The 12225-nt window shown below is 43.3% G+C and overlaps 1 protein-coding gene across 1 annotated transcript in view; it reads right to left on the bottom strand.

The window, feature by feature from the left end:
- The window catches only part of LOC138322343 (SUN domain-containing ossification factor-like), a 55547-nt gene extending 46446 nt beyond the window's left edge, over window positions 1–9101 (bottom strand). The window contains exon 1 of the mRNA XM_069266381.1: window positions 8939–9101. Coding sequence (XP_069122482.1) covers window positions 8939–9033 — 95 coding nt within the window. The 5' untranslated portion in view covers window positions 9034–9101. The remainder of the gene's footprint in view (window positions 1–8938) is intronic.
- Between the last annotated feature and the right edge of the window lie 3124 nt (window positions 9102–12225).

Here is a 12225-nt window from a genome sequence, read left to right as displayed (position 1 = left end):
ACCCTACCTCAGGACAATCCCTGAGCCTTAACAACAGGACCCTACCTCAGGACAATCCCTGAGCCTTAACAACAGGACCCTACCTCAGGACAATCCCTGAGCCTTAACAACAGGACCCTACCTCAGGACAATCCCTAAGCCTTAACAACAGGACCCTACCTCAGGACAATCCCTGAGCCTTAACAATAGGACCCTACCTCAGGACAATCCCTGAGCCTTAACAACAGGACCCTACCTCAGGACAATCCCTGAGCCTTAACAACAGGACCCTACCTCAGACAATCCTGAGCCTTAACAACAGGACCCTACCTCAGGACAATCCCTGAGCCTTAACAACAGACCCTACCTCAGGACAATCCCTGAGCCTTAACAATAGGACCCTACCTCAGGACAATCCCTGAGCCTTAACAACAGGACCCTACCTCAGGACAATCCCTGAGCCTTAACAACAGGACCCTACCTCAGGACAATCCCTGAGCCTTAACAACAGGACCCTACCTCAGGACAATCCCTGAGCCTTAACAACAGGACCCTACCTCAGGACAATCCCTGAGCCTTAACAACAGGACCCTACCTCAGGACAATCCCTGAGCCTTAACAATAGGACCCTACCTCAGGACAATCCCTGAGCCTTAACAATAGGACCCTACCTCAGGACAATCCCTGAGCCTTAACAACAGGACCCTACCTCAGGACAATCCCTGAGCCTTAACAATAGGACCCTACCTCAGGACAATCCCTGAGCCTTAACAACAGGACCCTAGCTCAGGACAATCCCTGAGCCTTAACAATAGGACCCTAGCTCAGGACAATCCCTGAGCCTTAACAATAGGACCCTACCTCAGGACAATCCCTGAGCCTTAACAATAGGACCCTACCTCAGGACAATCCCTGAGCCTTAACAACAGGACCCTACCTCAGGACAATCCCTGAGCCTTAACAACAGGACCCTAGCTCAGGACAATCCCTGAGCCTTAACAACAGGACCCTACCTCAGGACAATCCCTGAGCCTTAACAACAGGACCCTACCTCAGGACAATCCCTGAGCCTTAACAATAGGACCCTACCTCAGGACAATCCCTGAGCCTTAACAACAGGACCCTACCTCAGGACAATCCCTGAGCCTTAACAACAGGACCCTACCTCAGGACAATCCCTGAGCCTTAACAACAGGACCCTACCTCAGGACAATCCCTGAGCCTTAACAACAGGACCCTACCTCAGGACAATCCCTGAGCCTTAACAACAGGACCCTACCTCAGGACAATCCCTGAGCCTTAACAACAGGACCCTACCTCAGGACAATCCCTGAGCCTTAACAACAGGACCCTACCTCAGGACAATCCCTGAGCCTTAACAACAGGACCCTACCTCAGGACAATCCCTGAGCCTTAACAACAGGACCCTACCTCAGGACAATCCCTGAGCCTTAACAACAGGACCCTACCTCAGGACAATCCCTGAGCCTTAACAACAGGACCCTACCTCAGGACAATCCTGAGCCTTAACAACAGGACCCTACTCAGGACAATCCCTGAGCCTTAACAATAGGACCCTAGCTCAGGACAATCCCTGAGCCTTAACAATAGGACCCTACCTCAGGACAATCCCTGAGCCTTAACAATAGGACCCTACCTCAGGACAATCCCTGAGCCTTAACAACAGGACCCTACCTCAGGACAATCCCTGAGCCTTAACAACAGGACCCTACCTCAGGACAATCCCTGAGCCTTAACAACAGGACCCTACCTCAGGACAATCCCTGAGCCTTAACAACAGGACCCTACCTCAGGACAATCCCTGAGCCTTAACAACAGGACCCTACCTCAGGACAATCCCTGAGCCTTAACAATAGGACCCTACCTCAGGACAATCCCTGAGCCTTAACAACAGGACCCTACCTCAGGACAATCCCTGAGCCTTAACAACAGGACCCTACCTCAGGACAATCCCTGAGCCTTAACAACAGGACCCTACCTCAGGACAATCCCTGAGCCTTAACAACAGGACCCTACCTCAGGACAATCCCTGAGCCTTAACAATAGGACCCTACCTCAGGACAATCCCTGAGCCTTAACAACAGGACCCTACCTCAGGACAATCCCTGAGCCTTAACAACAGGACCCTACCTCAGGACAATCCCTGAGCCTTAACAATAGGACCCTACCTCAGGACAATCCCTGAGCCTTAACAACAGGACCCTACCTCAGGACAATCCCTGAGCCTTAACAACAGGACCCTACCTCAGGACAATCCCTGAGCCTTAACAATAGGACCCTACCTCAGGACAATCCCTGAGCCTTAACAACAGGACCCTACCTCAGGACAATCCCTGAGCCTTAACAACAGGACCCTACCTCAGGACAATCCCTGAGCCTTAACAAAGGACCCTACTCAGGACAATCCCTGAGCCTTAACAACAGGACCCTACCTCAGGACAATCCCTGAGCCTTAACAACAGGACCCTACCTCAGGACAATCCCTGAGCCTTAACAACAGGACCCTACCTCAGGACAATCCCTGAGCCTTAACACAGGACCCTACCTCAGGACAATCCCTGAGCCTTAACAACAGGACCCTACCTCAGGACAATCCCTGAGCCTTAACAACAGGACCCTACCTCAGGACAATCCCTGAGCCTTAACAAACAGGACCCTACCTCAGGACAATCCCTGAGCCTTAACAACAGGACCCTACCTCAGGACAATCCTGAGCCTTAACAACAGGACCCTACCTCAGGACAATCCCTGAGCCTTAACAACAGGACCCTACCTCAGGACAATCCCTGAGCCTTAACAACAGGACCCTAGCTCAGGACAATCCCTGAGCCTTAACAACAGGACCCTACCTCAGGACAATCCCTGAGCCTTAACAACAGGACCCTACCTCAGGACAATCCCTAAGCCTTAACAACAGGACCCTACCTCAGGACAATCCCTGAGCCTTAACAACAGGACCCTACCTCAGGACAATCCCTGAGCCTTAACAACAGGACCCTACCTCAGGACAATCCCTGAGCCTTAACAACAGGACCCTACCTCAGGACAATCCCTGAGCCTTAACAACAGGACCCTACCTCAGGACAATCCCTGAGCCTTAACAATAGGACCCTACCTCAGGACAATCCCTGAGCCTTAACAACAGGACCCTACCTCAGGACAATCCCTGAGCCTTAACAACAGGACCCTACCTCAGGACAATCCCTGAGCCTTAACAAAGGACCCTACCTCAGGACAATCCCTGAGCCTTAACAACAGGACCCTACCTCAGGACAATCCCTGAGCCTTAACAACAGGACCCTACCTCAGGACAATCCCTGAGCCTTAACAACAGGACCCTACCTCAGGACAATCCCTGAGCCTTAACAACAGGACCCTACCTCAGGACAATCCCTGAGCCTTAACAAAGGACCCTACCTCAGGACAATCCCTGAGCCTTAACAACAGGACCCTACCTCAGGACAATCCCTGAGCCTTAACAACAGGACCCTACCTCAGGACAATCCCTGAGCCTTAACAACAGGACCCTACCTCAGGACAATCCCTGAGCCTTAACAACAGGACCCTACCTCAGGACAATCCCTGAGCCTTAACAATAGGACCCTACCTCAGGACAATCCCTGAGCCTTAACAACAGGACCCTACCTCAGGACAATCCCTGAGCCTTAACAACAGGACCCTACCTCAGGACAATCCCTGAGCCTTAACAACAGGACCCTACCTCAGGACAATCCCTGAGCCTTAACAACAGGACCCTACCTCAGGACAATCCCTGAGCCTTAACAACAGGACCCTACCTCAGGACAATCCCTGAGCCTTAACAACAGGACCCTACCTCAGGACAATCCCTGAGCCTTAACAACAGGACCCTACCTCAGGACAATCCCTGAGCCTTAACAAAGGACCCTACCTCAGGACAATCCCTGAGCCTTAACAAAGGACCCTACTCAGGACAATCCCTGAGCCTTAACAACAGGACCCTACCTCAGGACAATCCCTGAGCCTTAACAACAGGACCCTACCTCAGGACAATCCCTGAGCCTTAACAATAGGACCCTACCTCAGGACAATCCCTGAGCCTTAACAACAGGACCCTACCTCAGGACAATCCCTGAGCCTTAACAACAGGACCCTACCTCAGGACAATCCCTGAGCCTTAACAACAGGACCCTACCTCAGGACAATCCCTGAGCCTTAACAACAGGACCCTAGCTCAGGACAATCCCTGAGCCTTAACAATAGGACCCTACCTCAGGACAATCCCTGAGCCTTAACAACAGGACCCTACCTCAGGACAATCCCTGAGCCTTAACAACAGGACCCTACCTCAGGACAATCCCTGAGCCTTAACAACAGGACCCTACCTCAGGACAATCCCTGAGCCTTAACAACAGGACCCTACCTCAGGACAATCCCTGAGCCTTAACAACAGGACCCTACCTCAGGACAATCCCTGAGCCTTAACAATAGGACCCTACCTCAGGACAATCCCTGAGCCTTAACAATAGGACCCTACCTCAGGACAATCCCTGAGCCTTAACAACAGGACCCTACCTCAGGACAATCCCTGAGCCTTAACAACAGGACCCTACCTCAGGACAATCCCTGAGCCTTAACAATAGGACCCTACCTCAGGACAATCCCTGAGCCTTAACAACAGGACCCTACCTCAGGACAATCCCTGAGCCTTAACAACAGGACCCTAACTCAGGACAATCCCTGAGCCTTAACAACAGGACCCTACCTCAGGACAATCCCTGAGCCTTAACAACAGGACCCTACCTCAGGACAATCCCTGAGCCTTAACAACAGGACCCTACCTCAGGACAATCCCTGAGCCTTAACAACAGGACCCTACCTCAGGACAATCCCTGAGCCTTAACACAGGACCCTACCTCAGGACAATCCCTGAGCCTTAACAACAGGACCCTACCTCAGGACAATCCCTGAGCCTTAACAACAGGACCCTACCTCAGGACAATCCCTGAGCCTTAACAATAGGACCCTACCTCAGGACAATCCCTGAGCCTTAACAACAGGACCCTACCTCAGGACAATCCCTGAGCCTTAACAACAGGACCCTACCTCAGGACAATCCCTGAGCCTTAACAACAGGACCCTACCTCAGGACAATCCCTGAGCCTTAACAACAGGACCCTACCTCAGGACAATCCCTGAGCCTTAACAACAGGACCCTACCTCAGGACAATCCCTGAGCCTTAACAAAGGACCCTACCTCAGGACAATCCCTGAGCCTTAACAATAGGACCCTACCTCAGGACAATCCCTGAGCCTTAACAAAGGACCCTACCTCAGGACAATCCCTGAGCCTTAACAATAGGACCCTACCTCAGGACAATCCCTGAGCCTTAACAATAGGACCCTACCTCAGGACAATCCCTGAGCCTTAACAATAGGACCCTACCTCAGGACAATCCCTGAGCCTTAACAATAGGACCCTACCTCAGGACAATCCCTGAGCCTTAACAGGACCCTACCTCAGGACAATCCCTGAGCCTTAACAACAGGACCCTACCTCAGGACAATCCCTGAGCCTTAACAACAGGACCCTACCTCAGGACAATCCCTGAGCCTTAACAATAGGACCCTACCTCAGGACAATCCCTGAGCCTTAACAACAGGACCCTAGCTCAGGACAATCCCTGAGCCTTAACAATAGGACCCTACCTCAGGACAATCCCTGAGCCTTAACAACAAGACCCTAGCTCAGGACAATCCCTAAGCCTACAAATAAACATATGTTATCTGTGTGGTATTCAAGCCAGAAATATAGGTATAACTTTCACTATCTGTCTTAAGAGAACTGGCATATTACCAATCTCTTAAATCTAAATCTGGTGTACAGCCGGGATTCTCTCTTTCTCATACTGGTCACAATATGGCAGGGAGTACCCTACAGCCAGTCATGATCCTACAACTCATTTTAGTATTGGGGATCACACTGGATAAATCTATCAAAAAATTTGTCTAGACTTTTAGCTAGGGTTGGTCCCAAAACTACGGAACAGTTAATTTATGTACAGTAGTCTGTACGCGTCAATTTAGGGTAGGTGGTTACATGTACTGGTAGCTTTTTTAAATTCTAGGTTTTTACTTTTATTTTGTTGAAATTCCCATCAATAGCTACGTTATATGGCCATGGTAACACCAAAGTTATAAATTTCAAGTTATTGCCCCTGAAATCGTGATGAAGTAATCGAGGTGAGTAGACACATCAACACAATGTACATAGGGCCTATATATATGCTAGGAAGGCTAATTTACAGTTGTCATTTTGATGGCATTTAATATATTGTTTAATTTCTATTTTGAAAAAAGAAAAAAAATCAATGAATTTGTGAAATATTTAATAATTGGATACCAGGTGTGTTAGTTTTCACTGTGATAAGGAAAAGTACAATATTTAGTTCATTTGATTCCACAATGCATAACTTTATATATGACATGATAGTAAACCCTGGCCCTCTATAATTTTGTGAATGATTCTCCATCAGCTGGATGACCCCTTTAGTTATACATTAGTCATGGTGTACACACTACTAAAGCTCATTTTCATACACACAACAAAAAGCAAATTATTTCTTAAAACTATTGCTCTACGTTAAATTAAACCTTAAGACTGAAAAACAAAACAGTCACCTGACTACCTTGGCAACAGTTGTATATAGGAAATTAATTAGATATGGTGTTATGGTGCACATGGCCATCTTCCAGTAATTTATGGGACTCGCCTAGAAGTGTCCTGGACTCATGATTTTCCTGTGGGACTCACAAAAATTTTGAGAACCCTCTATATTTCTTTGCACTGGGACTCATTAAAATTTGAAAATTTAGTCTTCTGGACTCTCTTTAAAAATTCCTACATAAATTGTTGCATCTTCGAGTTGGGATTAATCCGAAACACTTTGTCGAGACCATGTCAGTATCATTTTAGGTAAGTTTCAGCCAAATCCTACTAGTAGAAGTTGAAAATGTGTTTTCAAGATGGCGGCTGTGACAGCCATCTTGTATTTTAAATTGACCCGAAAAATAACAATACTTTGTCAAAACCATATCTGGATCATTTCAAAGCTGAGGACAGCTAAAGGTGCTGGTGTAATAATGTTTAATACCTGCAATATTTGATAATGGATCCAGTTACAATGAAAACATTTTACATTAAACAATTAATGAACTAGACCAAGGACGTATATATGAGAAGGATAAGTCACATTGGGTTTTGGGGAAATACAAGGCAGGAGCTTTTGTGTTTGGGCACTGACCGTGACGTTGGGCGACGACTGATTTTCCTTTGATATCCGCCGCAGCAGCCTTTGATGTAGCTTGCGGGTGCAAGGGTCACCGTCTTAACTTTCTGAAGCGGACGTCATTTCATGAGCTGTCGTATTTTTTTAACGCAAATTTAAGACATATCCTCTAAATATTCCGTTCTTAAACCAAGTAATAAACTTTACATTGGTGTTTCGTTTTACTCAATAAGACAAGTATTTGTTGAGAAAAATGTTTTTTTTATTCCCGGTTCATAGGCGTCTCGCGTGGTGTTTAGTAATGTAAAGAGACAGTCACGAATCCTTCTCACTTATAAATCCTTGACTAGACCTATTTGAAGGCTGCAGGTCTATACAATGTTTGTTATATATAGATATGTTAGCTTCAAATTTGGTCAAACTCAAAAACATGATTTGGCAATAGGCCTATGTGCATAAATAATGTCTATGGCGACGAAGGAAATACTGATATATAAAAGTAGAGGGCGGTAATAATCTTAGTTCAACTGCCTGATCAAAGGATCTCAAGAGTCGACCTAATCCAATGATATTAGATCTCGATATTGAGAAACTTCTGATGTGCAATATCGAGATCTAATGCCCGAACCCTACAAGAGTCTTCGCAAGTTCCGCCCTCGAAGTAGAGCGGAACTTTGACGTTAATTACCAAGTGAAAAACTTACCAGAATGTCAAAAAACATGTATAGCGTGAATCAGTAGTTATCCATGAACACATCCTGGTATAAGAATAGGTATGACATAACATTAATCCGCGGAATAATCACACATTTAAGAGCTGACCCATAGCATCGCTGTATAATCTACAAATGTAGGTTAATTCCTATTCAAATTTTCGTCACTTCCGGTTTATCAAATTATAGTACGGTGTATCAAATGGAAAGATAATATATATAGTGGTAACCAAGGTTGTTTGTATGCACGGAAACAAGTATTTTTTTGTTAGTTCTGATTGATTCTGTAAATTTTTAAATGAATTGATGCATTTTAGTCGAAATACTGCAAAATATTTCATAGATAATGATACTTTTACTTTCCATCACCATTCCGTAATTTTGTAACAACCGAGTAAAAATGGCGACCGGGTAGACTTACAAATAGTGGTGGGGGTATAGAAATGTCTAAATTCGGTATAACAGTGCAATAGTGACATTTTGAATTTTTGATTTAACATGATTTGGGATAATTCTTTCAGGATATAAAAGGTTAGTGTAAACACAACTTGAAATTTTGAATTTATATCGAGCCTATTTCTGCGCCGTGTGAATCCTGCCTCGATTGTTAGAGGTTAGACACGACGTAATGATCAAAAGTGTCTCGTCGTGCTATACCTCTGATCAAAGGATCTCAAGAGTCGACCATGATGAAGCTGACAAAAAAACCATTGGATTCGAAGCCGTCAGTTTTTTTATATTGGACAAACTTATATTTACATGACTATGGAACCTGATATTTATTTAGAGTAATCTTATCATTATTCGGTGGCGTTTTTACATAAATGAGAAGTTCTGGTTCACCGAAATAAGTAAACCCATTGACCAATGTCTGACCTGTTCGCTGACCTATTTTTTAGTGTCATGGTGTTCTGTCATTATAAATCAGTCCCCAGAAATATCAAAATCTATACTTACATCGTCCATCCGGCGATTATTATAACAAATATAATCGATTGGGATTGTTTTCTATCCATTGTTAAGTATCCTGTATCTGTCCACTCCTCAAACATCGACAAAACATCATCGCTGACCGACTTTTCGTTCGTAACTGGAGCTACACAGTCGCTTCAAAATGCAACTTCCGGCGACGTGTTTCAACTAACTGCGCATGATCAGTGGGATATCCCCTGTGAGTTCAAAGGCCATAAGGGGAATTCCCTCTACAATGCCTCTACAATGTCAAACAATGAACCACGTGGTTTTGTTGTCTACGTGTCGGAAAAGTGATACTGGTGCTAGAAACTTCCATGAGAGTTGTAACATGCGTTTTATTGTGTGTTTGTCACTGTCAAGTGTTTACTTAATTTTGAACGTACAAAATAAATTAAATTAAGCACATTGTAGGGCACAAATTATTTAAATTTAATGATATGGATGTACACCTCTGAGAAGTCAAAATTTTCTTGCATGAATCTTTTTTTCTCATTTAGTCCTTTGACTGGCGTCGCTCTCTCTGTAGTCTTCAAAGGAAAATTTTGCTGGCCCGTGATTGGTTCAGATTTTTTTTCTCATATGAACACACATCCTCGATACTCCAGGGTTTCCGATCACATACGATCTCTACACCCCCAGACTATCTCATAGTAAAACTGAAGCCACCAGAACAGCACAGGTACTTTAGTCGTTTGATGTACATCAAAAGAGCCGTATAACGGTACTCTGTGGTTGACTGTGTGGCTTTGAAGATGGACGTAGCTCTCTTTGTAATCTTCACAAGAAATTTTTGCAGGCCTGTGATTGGTTCAGGTTTTTCCCTCTGAGCTGCCTTCAGTTTTACTATGAGATAGTCCAGGGGTGAAGAGATCGTAAGTGATCGGAACCCCTGGAGTATCGAGGATGATATACACAGCATCAAAAGTTAAGCACCATCCTATTTTTTTTTTAGATGCAGACAAACTTCAAAGTTACGAATAAACAAAGCACGTGTTATATAATATATATACATTATCTGCTTATTTTTACGATAGAGTATTACATAAAGTTTCTCAATCAATTGATTACAGCACACATATTGTTAAATTAAGACATCTAGCAATGTAGGAAGCCAGCTCGACAAAACTGCAAAATGAGATGGCTTAAAAAGTATGATCATTACAATAAAATGGAAAGTCAATTTCATTCCATCAAATTATAAAAGTAACAGATAGCATCTCTTCTTTGCACAAAGAGGTGTTTGTCAATATCTGTTGTGTCTTCCGTTAAAGGCCCACTACCTTTCCGAAACGGCTTTTAATTTTTAAAATGGGAATGTAAAACAAGATCGATAATTTTGTAGAGTCCTAAAAATTATTAAGTTACCGTTAATACTACATTTATCATCACCTTCTGAACGATTTGATTAAAATAAATAAAATGTTTATTTTCATAACGCGGGTCGTATTATGTTTCCCGCCGTCGTCCTAAATACCGCGCGGTAGTTGACTATCACTGCGCCAGACGGCAAAACAGCGAATTGACTCTCTACTGTTTTCATATATTACGCAGGCAATCTTGCATATGTTTGGTGTCGTAACCTTATTTTAGATCATCGGTATGCATTTTCTGGTGTTATTAATGTTTTTTAAGAAACCTTTATATTTTGCCGTTTCGGAAAGGTAGTGGCCCTTTAACAGTAAGTGTTTTTGCCATACGTCATCGTATGCTTCATATCAAACGACATATCCGAATCATCGGGATTCTTTTCTAAGTTCCTCACGGAGTGCCGCCGTCAAATCTAGAAGATTTTGAACCGGAAGATCTCTAGCTCTAATTTGGCGTCCTAAATGATCTCACAAAAAGTTCTATGGGGTTGAGATCAGGACCCTTCGCAAGCCAAGGAAGAATGTCTATTATTATTTCCTTTATTTCCTCAAGTTTACAGAAAACAATAATTGATAAATAAAGAAACATTCTAAAATGCACAGTTACATATATTAGCTGCAATATTGAAGCTCAAAAGACTTTTAGACAGATAATGGTGTCGACTTTAGTATAGTAGGCCGGGTACATATATTCGTTCTATCTCTGTGGGTATTACCAGACTTGCAAAAGGTACCCCTAGTATGTGTGATTGTTTTATAGGTTTAAATCATATATCAGATATATCCCATTTCGGTCTATATTAAGCAATGCTTCTTCTAAATCTATAATACATACATAACTATATTGCGCAATACTCATTAAAAAAATCAACAATAGGCCCATGGGCCTTAACGGTCACCTGATATTTTATACAAATTATAGTTATGTCATTTACTAGTCAACTGATGTCTTTTGTTCACAAAATAGGAACATTGATCTAATAGGTCTACATACAAAGTTTTATTAAGCTTGGTGCATATTAACTAAAATAATCGTGTTTACAAGGTTTAATAATTATTATTTCAACGGGCAATAACTCCGTAATTAAGTTAGAGTCGAATCAAGCTGATTTTAGAACTCCTCCGAGATCTTTCCAATGTTAGTCTACATACAAAGTTTCATTAAGCTCATTTCATATTTACTCAAGTTATCGTGTTAACAAGGTCAACAAATAATCATTAGCGCAAAGGGCAATAACTCCGCAAATGACTGTCTAATCACGCTAATTTTCTAACTCGACCGAGATCTTTCCAATTTTAGTCTACATACAAACTGAGATTTAAATAGTAAATCTTTGATACAAAGTTTCATTAAGCTCGGTGCATATTAACTATCCTGTTTACAAGTTTCAATAATTATTATTGCAAAGGGCCATAACTCCTTAATTAAGTTAGAGTCGAATCACGCTGATTTTCCAACTGGTCCGAGATATTTCCAATATTAGTCTACATACAAAATTTCATTAAGCTCATTTCATATTTACTCAAGTTATCGCGTTCACAAGGTCCGATAATAATTATTGGCAATAACTCCGTAAATCACTATCGAATCACGCTGATTTTCGAACTAGTCCGAGATCTTCAAAATGTTAGTCTACATCAAGGACGTTTATGAGGATAAGTCACACTGGGTTTTGGGCAAGTAAAAATTGTACGTATACGGCGCAGGAGCTTTTGTGTTTGTGCACTGACCCACAGGGACCTGGCACGATTTTTTCAAACTAACAGTATACATATATATATATATATATATGTGTGTATACTATTGGTTAAAAATTTTCGTGCCAGGTCCCTATGCACTGACCGTGACGCTGGGCAACGACTGATTTTACTTTGATATATCATGAGCTGTCGGTTTTTTTT

This window comes from Argopecten irradians, chromosome 4 (genome assembly GCF_041381155.1).
Source record: "Argopecten irradians isolate NY chromosome 4, Ai_NY, whole genome shotgun sequence".
Taxonomy (NCBI): domain Eukaryota; kingdom Metazoa; phylum Mollusca; class Bivalvia; order Pectinida; family Pectinidae; genus Argopecten; species Argopecten irradians.
The sequence above is the reverse complement of the archived record's forward strand: the minus strand, read 5'-3'. Positions and strand labels throughout refer to the sequence as shown.